This window comes from Columba livia, chromosome Z (assembly GCF_036013475.1).
Source record: "Columba livia isolate bColLiv1 breed racing homer chromosome Z, bColLiv1.pat.W.v2, whole genome shotgun sequence".
Taxonomy (NCBI): domain Eukaryota; kingdom Metazoa; phylum Chordata; class Aves; order Columbiformes; family Columbidae; genus Columba; species Columba livia.
The window spans coordinates 56,665,974-56,688,851 of NC_088642.1; the positions used below are offsets into that span (position 1 = coordinate 56,665,974).

Sequence of the window (22,878 nt, forward strand, 5' to 3'; positions counted from 1 at the left end):
CAAAGATTGAAGATGGGCTTGTTCTCACAAATCCTTCAGGCGAGGTTGTTTAGCTTTCTATCCTGTCATCTGCAGAGGAGCCTTGTATGGTGCCCTGCTAATGAAATCTAATAGGCAAAGGTCATATATCTTTATGAAGAAAAATGCAAAGCTGGTGAGTGATAAATGTTCTCCATGGGGTTCAATGGACGATGCTCAGCAATAAAATCCGTGTTTAAACAGTGTTTCAAACAGCTTGGCATTTCTCTTGTTTTTATGCCTTAACTACTTTTTATAACAATTCTCATTACTAGTGATAGGATTAGATAAATACAAAAATAGTTGAATATGCACACGAAGTTGTCAATGTAATTAAAGAAATAGGTGGAGACTTTAAATAGGTAATTATTTTTCTGTTTAACTATTTTCTGTGTTAGCATTTTTCTGTGTTAGCATAATGACTCACATAAAAGTACATGGCAGTATTATATTTAAATTTGAAAGCTCTATTGACGAGCGGTAGAAGCAGACTACTAGCTAGTGTGAAGATGTGAAGATTTAGGTAGATTCTAGCATCAGTTGTGAATAAAAAAATTTCTTTTTAAAATTTATATTTTGTCATTTGACAAATAAAGGAATGGGAACAAAACATGCAGGCGTAAAATTGCAGATAGAACTTCTAACAAATGCAAGTCAGTGCCTTTAAGAAATTGCTTATCTGAAGTTAGAAGGAATTAAATAAATCAGATATTGTTGAATCACTGCTGTTTTTTGAGAAGTTACCAGTTCATTTGCTATAGTTATACTGCTGAGCCAAGAGACAGTTCAATAAATCAATTCAGGCTTGATGGATTCTACAAACCATTGCAATGAGTGCGTGGAAGAGGGAAGAAATCTCTTAGTATTCCCTCTTTGACAAAAGGGTATGCAAAGAGCCTGAATGGATGAATGGTTGATTAATTTTGCCAGAAATTTTCTTGACAGCCAGAAATGTGTTTTTGTGTTACCATGTTTGCATGGGAATTATTTTGTAAGGTATGAATTATTACATATAAACTTACACCTGAGACTTAGCTGGCTAAAACAGACAGATCCTGGTCAGTGTATATATGGTTGTGATATTTTATATCTTTTAATTCATCACTCTGGCAAGTCAGCCTTCTGCTTGTTACCACTTGCTAATCAGTCAACAGTGAAATCAAATATTGTATGTGATTAAATGAACCTTGTAACTGAAGTTGTAGGTTGTGTCTTTTTCAGTATTTTTTAGTTCATTTACAAGCTATGGAAAATTCAGATGGAAGTTCTTAACCTAGGATCAGAAAGCAGAATGACGTAAAAGAGAATTAAAAAGTGTGTCTTCTGGTATGTCCACATGGCATATGTATTAGTAAGACACAAAAATAGTGTCTTCTCTAAGTTTCAGAGGCAAATAATGAATTAGATTGTATATATTACACTGTACTATAGTAGAAAGATTTTTTTTTTCCTTTTCGGTTTGTGCATATTTTGTACAGGTGATATTTGCTTATAAATGGGGTGCCCTATCTAGACTCTGTATTCCTTTACTTTCAGGCTTTAGGTACTCATACCTGTGGTTTCATGATAAGAGACTTTCCTTTCCATACAGTTTTCTCCAGAAAAATATGTACATACTTACTTCAGCCTTTAAAATAAGCTGAGGGGAGTACATTTTAACATCATACATTTTAATATTTCCACAACATGCAAGTACATTTCCCTGTAGTTGTCTGCTTTCAGCAAAAAATCATACTGTTATGATTGTAAATTATCTCATTTGTCCCTTTAATTATTTTACAGAGGTGGAGTTTTAAAGACACACCTGAAAAAAGGCAGCTGCATTTAAGCCTTTAAACTTGAAAATCACATCTGTATATTTTCCTTTATTTTATACTTTAACAACTCCAAACTACTTATCCTTCAACAGCCAAAAATGCTGAAAAACGGCAGCTTTATCTTTATAAGTGATGATTTTCTTACTACAGAAATCACCCACTACAATGACACAAATTACAGACTCTCTGAATTTCCTCTCTTAAAGATGGAAATAAATAAGCACTTTCACCTTTATCTCACTATACTAGATGATGTACATCCCTTCTTTGGTTTCTCTGCTGCTGCAAAACCTTTTTTCTCCTAGATTCTGTGGTCACAGCCATCTAATATTATGTCATTCCAGTGCACACCACCACAGTATACACACTATTACCTGTGTTTGCTTATGTCTTTAAGCTACACACTTAATGTTTATCTCATGCAGTCGTGGCAGCACCTTAACCAGGCTTCATCTCCAGACCTTCTGATCTACATGATTTGAGTGTATATGCCCAAACCCCACCAAGGCCAGGCAGCATTTTGGACTATTGTATGTCAGGCAGTTAGTTGTACACCTAGGTAGTCAGGGGAGACTGCTGTGCATATGGATGATAATTCAATTTCTTTTGGGTGGGTGGCAGTGATGGCCACTGAAGGCAGGTATTCCAGCTGGAGGAAGAATGTTCTAAACCCAGTGGGCCATTTTGGTATTCTTACATTGTGTGGAAGTACACAGAAAACAAGGACATCTTTGTAAGTTCTAGTTAAACACAGATTAAAATAAATAAGCCTGTATTTGAACACATAGAATTTGCACTTGTATCAAGCACAAGTAACACTTATTTAGCTGTAATGTCAATTCATAAAAAGTGGATCATTGTTAAGACACACTATCATGAAATGCATCACTGCTGTAGAAAAGGCACTGTTTCCAGTGTGAAACTAGCTGAACACACATCTATTGAAGAAAATGTGATTGTTTCATTTCTTATAAATGAATCCTTCTTGGCCTTTTTTTTTTTTTTTTTTTAGTTATTCTGCATTTAATTAAAATAATAGACTGCAAGGGAAGTGAGATCAGTGCTAAACAAGCATTCATCACTTTATTCTATATGCAGGGTTTTACAATGCTACAGAATTTCCTCTTTCAATTCCAGTCTAAGTTAAACATAAAGTGTGACAGAGTTCTCTGTAGAGCAGGGTATCTCAAGCTCTGCGATGTCCATTCCCTGCTCTTTGGTTTAGGACCCAATACCTGTTTCTTTTTGGAAACTTTAAACTGCAACAACAACAAAAAAGAATTAGATTCTGCTTTTCTTCTTTTCAGAAGACTGATAAATATCAGTGTGGCAGAGCTGGTGTTTGATGGATGGAAATGCGCAACAGAAAAATGTAATCTTTCCTTACACAAAAGATGGTGAATTTTGTATAGATGATTTTCAGCAGTGGTGTTGATACAAATAAAGAGGTAAAATAGTGAATATACTTGTCCATGTTTCTGGAGTCTTATAAACACCATACTGTTTATTCTGGGTTTTTTTAGTTGTTCTTGTTGGTTTTTGTTTGTTTTTTGTTTTATATATTAGTGACCCTACCTGAAAACTTTCAATAAAAAATTGAGTCTTTTTCTGCTTTTTTTACGCTCCCCCTCCCTTTTTTTTTTTGAAGGAGGGGGCTCCTGGTGATTAGCTGGATTTACAACAAATGGCACACAGACTGTTAGCTCTGCATGTGTGCTATAACATTGGTGTTTACCCTATTATATTGCAATTTAAGTATGTCATAAAGTTTTATCAGTGATCACACAGAAATAAACTGGAATGCAGAAATACTGGCCATGAAATATTAAGAGAATACAGTGTGAAACAGTATATATTGACTTCTGTATTGTGATAATTACTTTGGTTGTGAAAATTATAACGGGATACAGCAATATTCTTCATTTATATTTTGTGATGGCTGGGTATTTTTAGCAAATGAGTTGTCAGCAGAAAGGCTTCATTAGACTCATCAGGGTATCTGCCCGTGAATAACGAATCCCAAACTGTACTGACAGTTTCCTTGAGCCAAAATGATGGAGCACCTCTGACAAAAGCCATATTGTGCTCTCCATGTGAGGAGTGTGAAGAACAAAAGAGACAGTTTGTTCTTAATTTGGTCAGGTTAATATTGACACAGTTAGCTTAGAAGAATCAGAAGTGTGTGTAATGTACATTTACAGTGATCACTTGGGTAATTGGCTGTTGGCTTCATGAATCAGAAACAATATACAGCCTACACAACATGGTATTTCTTAACAGAAATACATAATAGCTGATCAGGTCACATTCAAAATGCTTCAAAAGTCTGTGGATTTCTTAAACTTTCTCATTGTGTTTACCCAGATGCCAAAAAAATTATTTGTGACTTCTGAATGTTCACTGTATTGTTATGTGTAGCATTGTGTGTTTATGTGCATTAGACAAAACAAATGCACAATTTTATTATAAATGCTGACACTAAATTGCTTCAGTATTCATATTTCTGCATTTGCATATTTAGCAGCATTTGCAAAATATCTTTACTACTAGATTCTATTTCAAGTATATAACATTTCAAGTATACTTATGGTCCATTTTTTTGTTATGGATTACTTAGGGGACAGTATAACAACTAATAGTGTTTACATGTGCTGTTTACTTGCTGTATACTATGCAAATTTTAATTAATATTTAAGCCAGCACATGCTAATAAAGTAAAGTAATTTAAGAATGAATAGCTGACTGATCTTTGTCATGGTTTGGCTGTATGTTAGTGTATTTACTACTGTACCAATTTATTGACAGCATATTTTACAGTGCCTGTAATTAATTTGGGGCACAGCAACTTAGCTGTTGAAATGATTAGCATTTTTTTATTTCTGAAGGAAATGTTGTATTTTCTGTTAGCATGTACAATACATGCAACATTCTGGTTGTTTACCTGGGTTAGCAATTTTGTCGAACTGTCCGTATGTCAGGTATATCTTTGAAAATTTAGTCTTTGGTAATTTATAAGACTTTCTTGTTTGCAACTTTATTTGAATGTTTGAATGCTTGTGAAAGGAGTATCTGAATTGTGTTGTTGGTACTATTAATAGCTTAAAAGAGTAAACTTTATGGATGTTTGAGGGGAGGGATGAAATTAAACTAAGTTTTAGAAAAAAGGATTACTTAAATTAGTAATATTTATTAACATTTTTAAAAACCACCTTTGCTTATTTTAACATTAATAATTAGTTTTATGGGTTTTTTTAATAGACTGGTCAACCAAAAAAATTGATGAGGTAGAGTCATGATTCTGTAAGACATGTAATCTCATCTTGCATTTATTCAATAGCGTAGTCAACAGCGTTGTCCAGCAAATTTACTCTTTCACCTGTTCTTTTAACAAGGTCTGTTTGCCTTGTGTTTAATTTCTGGATGCACTTAGTGAAGTAACAACGTATGAGAAACATTTATTGTTGATTATTAAAATTACTCTTTATGGGTAACTTATGTTGTCAAGTATTATTTGAATATTAATTGTTGCTTAGTAATAGTAATGTGAGAAGCTTGTATGTTATTTCTTATGCCACAGAATAACCCGGGTCTTGAGTTTTATACCTTTGCTGAATAACAACTTTTTTGTCAGAAAGTTTTTTCATTGGCAGACTATGGGGTGAAGTAATAAATGGGATATGATCCACGTCATTTTGCTTGACATGGACAGTGTTCTGACAGGCCTTAATGACTTCCTCAGTATTCTTGTTGATTGGATGTAACTGCAAAACATCTCTTGCCCTCTTGGACTTTTAAATCCTCAAATAATTGGCACGTTTTCTTTGAAGATGTTTTCTTTCAATGTAGTGCATGGTGCTGGCTCACCTAAACTCATTCCATGATGCTCTGAGCAGTCTCTCATGAGTTGACAGTGCTTTGCGTCAGGCAGTGCCAGTCCATTATCATCCCAGTACGAAAAGCACACAAACTCTATGAGGTATCATCTAAAAATGCTCTTGATTAGAGCTAACATTGTAAGGAGAAAACACTAGAGATAATCCTACATTCCTTTAGGTGGTGGGAACCCTGAGGGATCTAGCGTTGCATAAGCCTCCAGTCGGGCACAGTATTCTGCGGACACCCTGTTCATAGAAGATATTTCCACCTTTTGGTCATTTTAGCTATTATATGGTTTTATTACAAGGAAACAACTCCATTCCTCCATTCTAGCATCAGAGAAAGGACATTCATATGAGAACTTGTTGCTGCACTTTTAGATAAAGGCAAGTACACACAAGTGACATAAGTGCTAATACCAAGCAGATGCTGCCTGCAGGCTTCTCTGGTACAGTTGGCTGGCCCTGTTTATTCTGTGCTCAGGGAGTATGTGTAGCCTGCAGATATTTGGTGGTTATGGCATTTTTGGTGCCACACCCTTGCTGTGATAACCATTCCCACCAACAAATAGCTGATAGCACATGAATGTTGTCTCTTGTTCTGTTCTATTCATTATCTTGCTCTATGATTCCCTGGTGATCCATGGCCTCACACTCTAGAAATGTATCTCTGATAGCCCTGCATGTACATATTGACTCTCCAGTCATGGTTGTGACAGGGGAATTTTCCCTTGCTTTGTGGGCAGGTTAAGAGGTTCCTCCCTCAAAATACTGCTGAAAGCAGAATTTTTGGTACTCCCCAACCTACCACTATGTGAGTGTCAAATGCAGGCTGAGGTGATAGCAGATATTATCTCACTCAATGTCACTTTGGTGAGCCTTCTAGTTCAGTCATGTGATTTTAACAGAAAATTTCTAATTGCATTTTCAGCTTATAGAACAATATAGAAGATAAAGCATCGTGAAGCTTGAAGGCTGGACATTTTTTTAGAGTGATAGTTTGTTTACCTTATATACAACCATAAAACATCTTGCAGACTAGATCCTTCATTGGTCCATGTCCTTCCCTGTGATCTCCCAGTCTTCTTGAATTAGCTGTGAGTGGAGATAAGTGAGTTATCAGGGATTTTCAGGTGGTTTTGAATCTGCTCTAATTTTAGTGTTTATTCTAATGGATTTTAATTATTCCAGCTGCAGTTAGGAATGGGATAACTGAAGTAGCTTCTCCATGCTAAAGCACATTTTGGTACTTTTTCTAATATGGCTAATACTTCAGTTGTCAGCAAAATGTTACTGGTTTGGCTGCTCAGAACTTATTGCCCAATATTCCTCACCATAGCCCTCTATTCAGATTTCATATCTGAATTTCCACCAGTAAAATAACAGCTGACTTTTTTTTTGTGCACTAGTCTGTGTGAATTTCACATAAAACTCATTTTTACATGCTCTGCAAACATCAAAGGGGAAATTCATCTCTAGTATCAGAAAAGGATCTACTTCCAAAGCATTTGATGATGAAATTTTTTTGTTTTAAATTTAACTTACAGGGAGGGAGATACACTTTGTGGACACATTTGAGTAGATTAATAAATAGTATTTGTATATATGTAACCAAAACAGTAATTTATCAGGTAGGAGACAGATGCAAGGGAATAACATGCCAATCTGCATATACAGTTGTGTTGTGCTCATGATGAACTGCTGTTTATTCAGGGTCAGTGTAGCTTGGCAGCATCAGAAGAACTATTAGCTAGAAGATGACAATTTTTTTTCCCTCAAATACAAGTAGGAGAAATATAAAAAGGATAAATTAAAATTTCAACGACTTTGTTCACTGGCAGTTATGAGAACTGAGGACCGAGGGGAGACACTTACACTTTGTGTGTTATGTCCCCAAGCAAGAAAGAGAGTTGTGTGGTTTATGTTGCAAAATCTAGATGGTTCAACATGGGGCTAGTCTGTGTATAAATGAGAACAGGAATGACAAATTCAGTGTCTACCTCCTATATATTTGGTGTTGGGGGTGTGTGAAAATAAGCATTCTTTTGACACAAAGAGATTTTAAAACCAACTTGTCTTATTCTGTCCTTACTTGGGGATGGTTATTATTTTGAAGATTCGCACAGAATTCAAAGAGCAGGAATAAAGGTATCTAAAGGAATAATCCATGGTAAAATTCTATACAGTCATGTAACATCATAATGGATACAAATAGAGGGCTGCAAAATTAAGTTAGCCCATACCATTCATTTCCTTTTGAGTGCGTGATTTTGCACCTCAATACTATTATTTTAACTTCTTTTGTTTTAAATAAAATACTGACACGACAAATTTACTGAAATGTCTTTATTTTTCTAACAAAAATGGTTTTTATTCAAGGAATAGCACTAACACAATACTTTTAAGCAACCTTGCAAAAGCAAATACTAGGAACCAATAAGAATTCTGTTTCAGAAGCTGTTTCAAGAAGGCAAACCCTACATTTAGTGACTTAGTGTTCTTCAGAAATGAAAGTTCATTACTGCACTGTGAGATCAGTTCTCGATTTTTTTTTTTTTTTTAAAAAAAGCACATAGCTGTTTTGACAAATGGAATGGGATTTTGTTGCCAGTTACAGACACTGATGCTTATTGGTTTGTGGCTATTTTCACCACAGATTTGGTTGGAAAGAGCAAGAAAAAGACACTGACATTTCTTTTAATTTCTTACCATATTTCAGGACTGCGTGTTACACAGGAGTCTCATTGGTGACCTGAAAGTATTCATAGATAAATACGGGTTTGATGTACTTGTCATTTTGGCCAACTGTTTGTCAAATGAGAAGCAAACAAAACGACAAATAGCAGTATACTCGGAAAACTTAGAGCTAGGCAATCAAGTAAGTACCTGGAAAAATAATTGATTCATGTATTTCCTGAAAAAAATGTTGTTTGGTTGTTTGTGTTGTATATACCAAGGTGTTGAATAATTAAGTAGTGTCAAAATAGCAACAGTTGTCTGGCAATTGAGTAGCTATTTGAAATGGCTGCATTATTTATATGATGCAAAATGAAAGATTGTGATATTTATGATTGTTTCAGCCCAGTCTAACAAAAAAAGTGTAGAGTTATGAGAAATACAGGAAGAGGCGGGATTTTTCAGTTTAGCTAAAGCAGAATGATCCGTTTTTTTCACTAGTTTTGGCTTGGGTTTGTATTGTGATCTACACAAATGAGTCTTTGGCAGTGAGGGACAAGCAAACACACTTGTCTATTTGTACGTTATCTCAAAAGAATTAAGCTCTGTAATGCAACCAGATTGTTACTAGGATGTTCATTTATCAGAAGTGAGATGCTGTCCTTTTTATTGACTATATTTGTTCCCAAGTGGAAGAAATCATCTCAGTGGAAGATTTTTAAGCTTTTTCTCGGTTTTAAAAACTTCTGATTTCAGGGACAGGCAGTTAAATGACTCTGTTGCTTTCAAGGTCAATATAAATATTTTATTAATCTAATTTTCTCCTAGAAAAACTTTTCTCATGTACCCTTACATATTTTACTCAGATTTCTTAGGCGATAACATTTATTTGGCTTTTCTTTCCCTAATAAAAAGTGAATTTAGTATATTTTCAAATAAATATTCTGACCAATTCTATAAAACATATTTTGTATTGATCTTTTGTTATAATATTTCATCTATTTTGGGATCATAATAAGGCTGTTAGGGAAAAATGGCCAAGACATAGATTAATAGGGATAGGTATGTCTGTGTTAGATGGTGAGGTAGTAAATATGTGCCCTTATGCCTTGGTTGTGATAGCTCTTAAAATATCCTATTTTTCAACAGATCTGCTGTGAATTAGAAGAATGTCAGAATCCTTGTTTGGAGCTGGATCCTCTAGAATGTGGATGTGACCAAGTTCTCGTTTATCGTCAAGAAAATTCTTTGGTGACCTGTGATCAAATTTTTCTTCTAATTAAGGAAGTTATAAATAGAAGACAACCAGAAATGGTGTCAAACAGTAGAACATCTTCTACTGAAGCTGTTGCTGGAAGTGCTCCACTTTCACAAGGATCTTCTGGTATTGTGGAGTTATATGGTTCTGATGTAGAGCCACAGCCCAGTTCTGCCAATTTTATAGAAAATCCTCCAGATCTAAATGGGTCTATACAAGCCAACGTTGACGTTAATGTAGACCTTGTGAGTCCAGACAGTGGATTGGCTACCATTAGAAGCAGCCGGTCTTCCAAGGAGAGTTCTGTTTTCCTTAGTGATGACAGCCCTGTTGCAGAAGGTGCTGCTTCCCATCACAGTCTTCTGCCTGGCTTTGATTCCTATAGCCCTATTCCTGAAGGAGCAATAGCTGAAGAACAAAAACCTCAGTCTAGAGACAATAGCGATAACTTTGATCTTTTCAGTTTTGATCTAGCACCCGTGGTCACAGCTCCATCCGAGTCATCTTCTCGTTCTGTGGATTGTTCCCCAGCAGACGACTATTTCCTTAATAGTGATTCATCAGAAGGGCAACAACTCACTGTGCAGAAAGAAGTTGATGAGACAAACATGCTAGAAAATGATACAGCAAATTATTCAGCTGACCTACTTATAACAACAAATGAGGTAGACAATTTAGCTGCATTTGATGAGAATCCAGGAGAAATGTGTGAGAAAACTTCAAGTTTGATCAATTTAGTTGAAGGTGATTCTTCTTCACCAGAAATGTTGAAATCTGCTGATTCAAGAATTCCACCAACTCCTATGAACAGTCTTGTAGAAACTTCACCATTAGATAATGGACAACCTTTATTTTTCCCACAAGATGTCATTAAAAAAATTAATGAAATAGATGACACAGATCATTGTCACTCTCGTGTTAGATATGGGAGCTGGTGGGATGGCTTTGATCTAGAGTCCAGAAATGCTGATACATGGAGCTTAAGTGAGCAGGAATCTGTATTTCAGAGCCCAGTCTTATGGAAAGATTGTAAAGAAAGTCCCTTGCTACGAGAACATGTTGACAGGAGAGCCTCAGATTCAGTGTTCCTCCAAAAACAGCCAAAGCAAATGGAATACATGAGAGCAGGTCTGTGGGATCATCAGTTTAAACAAGATACTTGGAACCATGAGAGTCAAGAGAAAAACAGTGAACATACACATTTGCAGTCTGCTTCTTCAGAGGAAACAAAGCAAGAACTGGAGAGCTTTACTGACCTGTGGAACGTCAGTCAGCCGCCACCTATGATGTCAGATGCATGGTGTTGTGGTGAAGGAAAAGGTAGTCAGATAGCTGGAGACTCTTATGAAGTCTGGACTAAGTTTGATGCAGGAGATATTGCTAGATCCTCAGAAAATATATGGAACATGCCCAAACTGGATAGAGAAAAAAAATCAGTGAATATTCCTGAAGAATGGGCCATATCAAAATCGAGTTTATCTGATTCTTCAGAAAACACAGTGGACAATGAGACTGAAAATCCACCTATCCAGGTATCTCCAGAAGCCTGGGAAAAAGAAAAATATTATTCAGGAGAAGAATATGGAAAATCTGAAAGTACAAATTCTGTTTTCAATAACATGCAAAATAGCTGCAAGTTGCAAACAGAGGAAAAAAATGTATTGGGTGACCTTAAACACAGACCAAACCAACTTGAAAATATAGAGACCTGGAATATGTCTGATAAAAACATCAGGAAAGAAGTAACAGAAGTAGTGGCGCCGTGGGAGGATGCTTTCCTGTACTCAGATCTTAGCTCCTCCAACATAGGTGAAGACTTAGTTGTTTCTCCACCAGACACCAATTATTCAACATCTGATTCATATGTATCACCTACATATGTGGAAGACGAAAGAGAAAATGAGGACAAAGATTTTGACAAAGAAATAGTTATTGATAAATTGATAAACCCAGATTTGGCTGAACCAAAAGTACTTGAGAAAGCAAATAAGGAACCGTTATCTCCTACAAACCTACCTTTTCCAAGTGCCAGAAACACGAACATCTGGAACACTCCCCTGAATAACATCACCCAGTTACAAGAACGAAACTCTGAAATTACAGCTCTTTCTGCCTCTGTTAAACCTTCTGTTAATTCAGAACAAACAGCTAATCCATGTTTTTCAACTGAGATACGTAGCAGTGAAAATATTTTTTCTATATCTGAAAACAAAAGAATAACACTGATAAATGAGCAAACAGTGAATGACTCATCACCATCACAGAACAAATTGAATTCCAGACAGCCTGAAGCTGAAAGTGTAGAAGTAGTGAGCAGTGTTCCCGTAGAAGACACAGACACATCTACGCCAACTTCAGACACTGGGAATGGTCTGGATCTGAAAATAAGTGACTTCGTAGGGAACGAGATGCTTAGTGAGGAGGCAGCACAAAACGCTGCTGATATTGATGAAAAGCTGGAAAGTCAGGATTCAGTGCAGCAGCTGAACTCATGGAGTTTACAGAGTGAGCAGGGTAGTGAGGAAGGCTGGGACAATGCCGTTGTCACCTCTCAGGAAGGAAAAGAGGCATATAAGAGAACAGATGGAACAAGTGGACAGCAAATGATCAGTGACTTTTATAATAAACCAGTACAAGAGGACAGTGAATCTTCCTGTAATGCAGATTCAGAAGAAAACAGGTCAACAAATGAAGTTCCCAGCTCCCCAGAAAAAATGAAGAAAAGTGTTAGTTTGGAAGCATTAGACAGAGAGAATGAGTTGTTTTCTAATCAAAGCAATCCAATTTGTCAGGAAGAGATGAAAGAATTGTCACAGAATAATGTAGAAACTTCTTCAAGTGCTTCTGAGGAAGTCAGAAATTATGGATATTTTGATGACTCCAGACCACATAATTACAATTATAGTGAAACATCACAGCTGCTTTCTGAAAAAGCTGAAAAGGAGACTAAAGTGATAGAGGATGCAACAAGTCCTGAAATGGAAAGTATCTCTGAAAGTTCTGATAAGGGTAGTGATAATCCTGAAAATAATTCTTCCAAAATGCCCCAAAACTCAGGCATCTGGAATGACTCTGAAAAAAGTGATTTTCACCTTGCCACATCAATGCCTTTGACAAACGAACCACAAGAAGTGCTGGGGGAAGTGAAAGGGAGCTTACATGAAGTGGCTCCTAACCACCCTAGCGTTTGTGATTCTGAGTTGGTGTCTTTCAAAAATAGCTCAGAACTGAACAGAACTCATGAAAAGTCTTTCATAGATGAGTTTAAAAAGAGTCCTTCTTCAGCATATGTCAGTGTTCCTGACATTACAGATACGTCTGTGGTGGAAAATTCGTTTTCACATGAAATACATTCTGGGAGAAATGAAAACCCTGGAAATTCAGACCCTGCTAATAATCTTTGTGGGGAGCCATGTGTAATGCTTAGTGGCAATTTTCCCCAAGCTGCTTGGAATTCACAACCATGTGAAGATTTGCAGTCTCCTGGAACAAGTCCTGAGGCAAGTGAAATCCTTGAAATGGCAAATACCACAAGTAGCCTTTCAAAGGATATACAGATCAAAAGTTACTTGGAAGAAGATAATGTGTGGAGTGATTCAATAAATGATTATGCACACTCAAGTGGAACAAGTCCTGATTTAAGTGATGCATCTGTGAATGTGTGGGGAGACCTTCCAGTTGCCAGTCATAACAAAAAAATTCAGGATATATGGGATATTAAAAATAATAAAAATCTCGAGGATGTTCATAAAAGGAATGAATCTAGGAAGGAACATGAAGAAGGATTTGAAGCAAGTGCTGAACAGAACAAAGTTCCTAAAAGCCTGGATTTTTGGAATGCCCATGTGGATGATGATACTGTATCTTCTTTATCAAGTCCTGACATAAATGAGGATTCAGAGAACTCAGAGGCATGCCCAGAAGTAATTCATGAAGATGCCACGTATGGAAACAAACAGGGCAAAGTGTCTGAAATTGGAGACAATTACGCTCAATCTAGTGCAACAAGTCCTGAAGCAAATGAAGACCATTTAGGTGCAGAAACTAAGGTGGGAGAGGAGGTCCAAATAGGCATCTTCAGTGAAAATCCTGAAACTATTAAAGCTGGGAAAGTATTGCAGGAGGACTTGACTATAATGGAGCATAATGAGACGTCTGAATATTTAGGTCACTGGGAAACACTTCAGAAAAACTCTGAGATTAGTATTTTCACTGAAAAAACAGATAGCAGGGAAGACTCATATTTGTGTCAAATGAGTGAAGAAAGTACACCGACTTTTGCAGCTGGTGATAAAGAAGAGCGTTCTTCAAAAACTGTTGATATGTGGAGTAGGTCATTGAAAGCTGATTTAAAAACTGATCCAGAATCCTCAGTAGGAACATTTGGTTTTCCAGATGACAATTCAAAATGGTGGAATTCACAACTTTGTGAAGAAAAGCAACTGGAAGATCAATATTCTGTTTCAAGTCACTCTGCAACAAACCAGTTGACAAATAGTAAGCCTGACTCCTGGGGATCACCTTCAGAAGATGAAGAACTAACACAAGCACATTTCACAAATGAAAGTAATGATGGAATTCAGACTTCCCTCCTGCACTGTGATGAAAAAGAAAATGAAAGGCTAGTAAATCCTATGAGTATTCCTGATAGTCAAATAAGTCAGGACACTGTACAGTTCAAACAATTTGATCCTTTCATACTGGATAAAGAAGGGGGCTTAAAAGATCAGTTGTTTCCAACAGATGAGGAAAAGCAGCTGACACCACAGAATCCTTTTCCAGATGAGGAACAAAGTATGCCAAATACACCAGTTCAAGAAATCACTGTACTAGATCTACCAAAAGACAACCAGGGAAATACAAGTCTCATTCCTCAAGAACAACAGCAGGACACGTGTGAAAGATTAGAAGCACACAACTCCCATCCAGGTGCTTTCACTGTAGAAGACTTATCTTTTGAAATGACAGAGAAGTCAAGTCCAGGGTGGAGTATTTTAGTTCCCCAAACTGCACTTATCCCAGATATTTTACAGGATAACACACAAGAAAGTAATCAGCAGTTTTCGGTGGAACCTGACCTGTGGACTGCTGCTGAGCAGATTGTCACTTTAAAATCAGATGGTGAAAACCCTGATATATTAAGTCACTGTGAACAAGACAATAGTTCAGAGGCATCAAGCAGTCCTGATGTGTGCCAGGAGTATGAAGCTAAGCGTGCTTCTATCCCATCTTCTCAGACTGGGCTTGAACCTGAAGACAAAGGTAGTCAGATGATTCATGCATGGTCAAGTATGAGTAAAGAGGCAGATTTTGATTCAGAGTGTCAATTAGTAATGCAGAAGGTAGAGACACAGTCTGAAAATGATAGCTCCCAGGACTATGAACAAGGAAAGACTGATGACTCCTATCAGCTAATCTCTTCTAATATTCAGGAGCCTTCTGAATTTTCAATTTTGAAAGAATATGGTCTAGAAAATAAGCTTGTTACTGACCCCATTGAATCAGCTGAGATTAGCAGTGAAGTTTTAGAAGGGACATCCTTAGATCTGAAAGACACATTCCATGAAAGTTTTACGCCTGCAAGTCATCAAGGAACACCAGCTGATACAGCTCAAAAAGAAACCTCCCAAATACATTTTTTTCCCATGGATCTCACTCTACCTGATGTAGAAGAACAAAGCTTAAAAGAAATAAATGCCTTGGCCGAAGTTGGAAAATATTCTGATATTGCCCATACAGCAATATCTGGTGATGAGCTAGAACTGTCAGAAGAATGCATGGATGAATCTGAGACAGGAGTAGAACATAAGATCAGGAGCACATCACTGACTGACATCCCAGCAAGCACATGTGGTAGTATGAATATAGTGGCAGTAGTAGGCAGTGAAGCAGCTGAAGGGGAATTAAAGGGTAAACAGATACACTTTCCTAAATCCTTTCTCCCTGGTGATAATGAAGGCTGTGAATCTGATTCAAATGATCAGCCAGTTGATGACATAGCAAAAGAATCTGAAGATTTACTTGAAAATTATATTCCCATGTTTAAAGAAATGCCCAGTGACCAATCACCAGTGGTGTGTACTCCACCATCCTATGTATCTTTTGATGCTGAACCCTCTGACAGCACAGAATGTGCAAAGGATGACCTCTTATTACAGCAGCCGTTTTGTGACAGTTTTTCTTTGGAAAAACCTTTACCACTGCCAGGTCCGCCGGAAGGTGCAGAAGGCATCCTAACGACTGAAGACAGCAACATTAAAGATCAGGTGTCTGACACATCCACAGAGTGCCTTCAGGACAATCACACGTCAGTACCCTCACTCTATGAGTCTGAAGTAACTCAAGGAGCTTCTGAGACTTCGATAGGAGAATCTGAAGCAGAAACAACTGATCTCGACTTACCGCCAGGTGGAGATAAAAGATCACTTGATGGTAAGTAAGTCTGCTTTCCAGAGCAGGTTCATAGGACAAAGAAAGAAGGAAATGTTTGGAGTGTTACTGCTGAATGGTGTGGCTTTGAGTGAAGTTTGAAGTTAGTCTGTCTCTCTGTTGTACAAAACTCTCTACTTTGAGAAGACCTCTAGAATCACCCTTCTAGACAGATCTAAAGCTTATAAACATTGAAGTATAAACATTATTTCTGTCATTGATACAGGGCCTGGCATATGGGACACTGAATCATTTCTCCCTTAGGAATGATTACAGTGTTAATGTATAATCTTTAACAATAATGATAATGATGTTATAAAATTCAGGTATACATTAACAGGGAAAAAGCAAACTGAGAAGAGCTTTATCTCACTGTACTGACTTAAAGAAATAATGGGGACTGAAATGGTAACTCAAAAACTAAAAGGAGTTTCTATTTACCTGTTTTTTTAGAAGCTGTCACTGACTCCCTGCTTCCTAGGGAGAATAAGCTGAGGAATTCCTCTGAGAGCCCTGAACTGAAAAGTGCAGAGGGTAAGGAAGATGTGAGAACGCAGGTGCACCGAGATCCAACATCACTGGAGATGGATTACATCCTTGTTACTGAGGAAGAAAAAACACCTACAGCAAAGGATACCCTTGAAAGAAATGAAAGTGATTTTGCATTTCAAGAAGCCAAGGTGGCTGAACAAACAGAGTCTGATGAAGGCTTTTCACTGGGCTCCTTGGATACATTTCAGCCAATCTCCATTACAAATGAAATGGAAAATCACTCTGTTTGTGAGACTGAATGGGATTCTGTTCAGTTAGAGGAGGAAAGTTCTTCTGTTGTGCCTCAAAAGCTGGATGATGAAGGAAGATTGCAGGAAAGCTATGGGCAAGATGAGGACTGGATTATATTGGGCCAAAATGAAATCAGTGACATATCACCTGAAGAAATTTCTGCTGAATCAGAGATGCCAAAATCAGGGTCTGGACATTCTGGTGAAGAACTGACTGCCGTTGCAGCACAGGAATTGATTCTTGGTGCTCACGCAGGATTTCAAGTAGAAACTCCCCTTCAGAAATCTTTTGAACATGAGGGCTGTTCTCCTTCAGGCAGCCTGACTACCAAGGATGAGAGTTCAGGCATTGCAGGAACACATGTGTTGGAGGTGATTGGTGGTGATGGTGCATGGGAAGCGAGTTCTCAACAGAGACTTGGAGACAACATAGCAACAGAACAAGAAATGAAGGAGGAAACAGTGGTTCTCAATAATGAAAGAGACTTGAGTCAAAAATCAGGGTAAGGAAAGACCAACTTGTTTCCTTTCAAGAGTGTTCTGTTCACTTGTTATCAATATTATTGAAGTGTATGATGTTATGGATAGATGGCAGGACTTTCAAGTCTGAAGTACTAATTATATTTACATATTTAAGTATCACTATATTCCTCCCTGTGTAAAAAGAGAGTGTGAGTTCTTGGTTTCTTGATATGTGTCAAATTAGCGTTATATTACAATGCAGGAAGCTCTTAAGGCTACTTCCTTGCAGAAGTAAGTCTGTCTTCCTTCTGTGAAGTCCCATAGACTTCATCACCTACCTTTAAATCTGAAACTGATGTGGCCAGGGAACGCAGGCCAAAGCCAGGTACTGGTGGTATTGCCAATCCAGATGCAATGCCAGTGATGAGATTATGGAGGGACTGAAGTGCTGTAATGCGGAGCTGCTGGGAAGAGAGGAGGAAGTTGATGCTTAGGGTCGGAAAAAGGTTCTGCTTATAGAGGAAAGAAAAGGATAATGGAAGATTATGGTCTTTGTGGTTATTTCCAAGCTGTAGTCATCTCAGACCAGCATTTCCATCTGTTTAGACTGGACTGGCAGTTGAGGCAGTTCGAGTGCATTTGCACCTGTCTATGGGTGGAATCGCAACCTCTGTGCTCACAGCATTACTACTGCCTGCTGTCTCCCTACTGTGTCACCAGATGGGGAGAGGCATGACCTGCTTGACTCCATTCACTGTAGTGTTTTGGAGAGGGCGCTTCTGTTGTTGACTCCTCATTTTTTATATTTAGGAGGTTGTAACTGCTACCATGGGCTTCTAGGATAGCCCCATAGATGCAAGTGTGGAAGTCTGACCTCATTTCTTCTGACCATCTGCAACTGACATGCTGCAGTTTTACAAAGAGGAGCCTGTCATTGCGTTTATACAGTGAAATTCTTGTGAACAGTAAAAGAAACTCGCCAGTGCACAAAAAACTAGGGGATGTAACTGCTTTGTACTTGCTACTGCTTTCAAACTGCACTTACTCAAAAGAATATACGTGGAATGAAACATGTGGAAACATATTGTTTGTGTGAAATGCAAGACTGATTTTTTACTTTCTTTTTTTCAAGTTTCTCCCAAGCACTTGTCAGTTCAGTGTAGAATGCACATCACATTCACAACTTCTCTTGTCGGGTTTTAATTGGCTTGCAATTTATTTTAGGATTTGGTTTTTTAAATTTTCACTAGCAATTTTGCAATCGTTGCAGTAGGCTTTTTTTGCCTTAAGGGTGACATGCCTGTGCATAACTGTATAACCCTGATAACCACATGTAAAAATAAACTGTGAAAGAAAAGCACAGCTTTTTGCTACCCTCCTCCCCACCCCAATCAGTTGAAAATTTATTAAGATTTCAGGAGTGAGTAGTTTGATAGCAGTGAATTATCTTCCCCAAGACTTGTTAAAATACCTCTCCTCAAAACATTTTCACGCATTTTTCAAAGTGTGTATCACTACCACAAGATCAGACACTGTTATAGCTGAGCTATTTTTAATACATGATAAATGTCATCCTAAACAGAAATTCCAGTCACAGAAACTCTGAAATATAATGATGTTACTTTCAGGCTTAAACTTAAGCACCTGTGTAGGAGTTTGGATTTTCTTGACAGGCAAGATTTTCAGTTGTATACAGAGTATACTTTGCCCTCACACACTGCCCCTGGCTGAAACAACTTCAATCTTACTAGGCACACAGCACTGAGGAGAATATGAGATGTGAAGGGCTTTGTTTCTGTAGGGCAGTGACAGGTTTTATTGATGCAGGTTAGCATTTACTGTCATCAAGAAAAAGGCAAATATTCGGAAGGGTTAGCAGAAGTCAAGGACTCCCCAGTTCTTTATTGTCTGAAGTAAAACAAATGCTGTGTGCTTGACCTTGAAACTCTCAAAAGTAGGGCCAGATGGCACAACATTTCTACTGCATCCAATCTTCCAAGCTTCTAATTTCCATTCCAGAAGGAAAAGTAGAAATTTTCACAAATGAGAAATCTGGAAGAAGCAAAAGAAGCAAAATCCCCAGGCAGTTGTTTTGAATCTACATTAGTGTGTGGAAGGGCACCTTGGGATTTGTGGATCTAGGAAAACTAGGCATCCTCTGACTCTGAGGTGGTTTGCTTGTTAGGACTAGTCCACACCCAGAAGTCATCTTCCTTCATTATCTCTGCAAGATTTCACTGGCAGTTCATCAAAGCCAACTAATTTCAATTAATAAAGCTTTTTTTTTTGACAAACCAGTGATTTCTAGTGAACATATTTAAAAGAAAAAACGCTTACCACCTCTGCTCACAATAAATGGGGAATGGCATGGGAAAAATGGCATTGTTTAGAGGTGCTAGTTAGTTGCAGGCTTGCAAATCTGACATGAACAAATCAGCTGTCAACTCCTCTGTCTCCCACAAAGCATTTAAAGTTAAAAGCAGCCAAATGTTGACCCTGCTTAAGTCACACTGATTAATTATGTGCTGGCAGCATCCCAGAGTTTTACTTGCCAGTCTTACATGCTATGCTGTTTGACTGAAATCAAGTTAATTTTCTTCATGCAGTTACAAACTCTTCTTTTTCTCAGCTAGTATGGTCATTGTTTGGATTTAGCTTGAGAACAAGAAGTTAACAACCCAGGACAGAATTAATGTCTTTCTTCAAGTAACTTTCCAGTGGTTTTGTGTTGGAATGAAGAGAATGTAAGAACTTACTGATATCTTATTTGTTGTCTGGGAGGCCAAGGGCTGTGTGGAGGTGCGAGGCAGCTCGGAAGGGGGCATGGATGGGACAGACCTTGACTGACATTTAGACTGATCAATGAGAATGTTTCATGCCATTAGCATCATGCTTCATATTTAGTGGGAGTTGGGGTTTCCGTCCAGGGAGACCCATTCTTGTTGAGCTCCATTTCAGTTCAGTTTTGTTCAGGAGTTCCCTTAGTTTGGCCTTTTGCCATTCTGCCATTTTGCAGTGGCCTCTGGGCCTTTCTGCCTTTTTTCCTCTCTCCTTGGGATCGTCTGTTTGGGACCAGGGTGCTCTCTCCCTTCCCAGGACTGGCTGCTCAGTGCAGATGGAGTTCATGATGAATTGCATTGAATATCACTTATTATATAGTAGTGGTATATTAGTATTATTTTGTTAATATATTAAATGGTTGTTTTCTCAATCCACAAGTGTCTTCCTTCCCTTTCAGTTCTCTCCCCAACTTGAAGGTGGGGGTGGAGTGAGCGAGCAGCTGTCGTGGTTTTGATTGCTAGCTGGGGTTAAACCATGACACGTGCCCATGGTGTTCTTAGGCACAGAAAACTTGTCTAGATATCTGATTTTAAATTATTTTTATACATCAGCATAATGGTGTTGAGAAAACTTGGAAGCAGTAAGGCTCTTTGTTAGATACCTCAATAAAATAATCTGATTTTTGAACTTATACTGGCACTAGAAAAATCATCCCTATGGCCATGGATTTATAAGGGGTTTTAATATCTTATTGCTGTGAATTGTTAGATCAATTTTGAGAAGAACTCTGCTGTTCTTTAGAAATTTCTGTAAGTCTCCAAAGTAAAAACTTGAGTCTTGTACAAAAAGTACTTGCACTGATGTTTCAGATATGGTACACTCATTATTCTTAGAGCTTGGTATGTTCTTTTAGACTGATTCCTACATTAAAGTCCAAAACTGGACCGTGTTAATGTAAGAGTGTTTTCAGTGAAAACTTAAATGCATGATGGAATATGGTGCATCCTCCAAGGAAATGATACAGTGATCCTTTGTAGAGAATAGACATATGGTCACTAATAGCTTCCATTATAGGCTTTTTTCTTATCTGACTCAGAAGTTGTTTGATACCAAATGCCTTTTCAGTGCATAGCTGTGGTTATTTTTGCCCTTAACAGGAGTGATGCAGAAGCCTAGACAAGAAAAGCAAGGAAATTATTCAGCATCCACATTAATGATTATTTTTGAAAGTGTGGAACCAGTAAAATCTACGTTCCTTTGGGTTTATGTTTTGTTGTTATTTGATGATAAGGTGTGAAATCCAATGGAAGTTTTTTTCCACCATTAATGTTATTAAAAATACTGCTCTTGTATGAGGATTTCATGCCTAACAGAGATTGTTTTTATGGCATTGTTTTCCCCTTAGTTTCCCCTGTGTTTGGTAGCTGATGTTCAGTGAACTTGTAATAAGCTTCTGTCTTTGGTCAGTCAGATAATGACTTCAGACTGTACAAGCAATAGCAGAGACATACACAGATATTGCTTTGTATGCCTACAGCATGATCACAGGGGCCTTGATTTCTTTGAACCAAAATCAACACACAAAAATATTATGGTAGAAAGAATAAAACACATACAGGAATAATTATTTATAGATTATACGTCAATTTCATTAAACCTCTTAAAAAAAAGCATAAGCATCTGAAGAAACAGGAACTGATATGGTAGACATATATAATTAGAAATGCTTTCTAATGCATTTTGTTGACAGTTTCAAAAACACAAGTTCCTTCTTAAAACACACCTCAGTGTGCTGTTTCTAAGTCTGAAGTTAGCTGCCCTTCTTGGCTGACAAATTTTAAAGCAATGTGACAGAGCCAGCCTCTGGGAAGTTAGCACAGAAACACTGGTGTCATCACAAAGGAGAAAAAAATGTAAGGCTTTTCTCTTGTTTTATTGCGGTAGAGTTTCTGGATGGCCTGGTTGTGTGAGACATCAGGCTGTGGGTCCACCGAAGATTTGCATCTTTGAAGCAGGCTTTGGTAGAACTGAACCAAAGTCTAAGTAACATACCCAGTTCTCAAAGGTGTCCTTGTGCCTGAATTCTTCTACTTCTGGAATGTCATAATTTTTGCTCAGGGAAGTTTCTTGGATTCTTCACTAAATGTGACTCTTACCTTGACTGAATAGTCTGTTTCCTATCCTACGCTTAATTAAGCCTACTTGGTATCAGAATATTAAACACCCTTAATCTGAAGATCTGACTGGATAGCTGTGCCCTGAGCATGGATTACGTTCTCTGCTAGTTTTTTTGTTATGTTGAGTACTTTTGCTTTATGCAATGAAGTTTGCATTCTGAACTTGTAACTGTGATGATACTTTTAGAAGTGGCTCCTAAATCCAGAACTTCCTCTGGTGCAAACTTTGCTTCCCACAATGAAGCTTTCCTTGTGGCCTGCTGGTTCATATACCCCTTGGCAAGATATAGAAACTAGGTTCATTATTTTTTAGGTATGTACTTCATATATTTTTGTGTAGCACAAACACAGTATCTGCGAAGATTAATGAAGCTCATAATTTGTACTCAGATGAGGTGGTGACACAAGCATCCAAACCAATGGACAATTGAATTGTTAGTCCAAAGTTTATGGAGTTGCTCAGCACCTGCTTTCTAATCCGTTTTCTGCATCTACAATTTATTCACATGTCCCTGATAGGAAAAAAATTAAATTCGTTTTGTGCTGAGGTAGGTAGAATAAGGGTCAGTAAAGAATGCAGTTTGCGTTGTTTTTTGCTCTCAA

General features: G+C 37.7%; 1 protein-coding gene across 4 annotated transcripts in view; it reads left to right on the forward strand.

Annotated features, from left to right (window-relative positions):
- PRUNE2 (prune homolog 2 with BCH domain) overlaps positions 1–22,878 on the forward strand; it is a 139,598-nt gene that overhangs the window by 70,398 nt on the left and 46,322 nt on the right. For all 4 annotated transcript variants that reach the window (XM_065045943.1, XM_065045945.1, XM_065045946.1 and 1 more), the window contains exons 7-9: positions 8,430–8,588; positions 9,536–16,076; positions 16,527–17,358. In XM_065045943.1, coding sequence (XP_064902015.1) covers positions 8,430–8,588; positions 9,536–16,076; positions 16,527–17,358 — 7,532 coding nt within the window. The remainder of the gene's footprint in view (positions 1–8,429; positions 8,589–9,535; positions 16,077–16,526; positions 17,359–22,878) is intronic.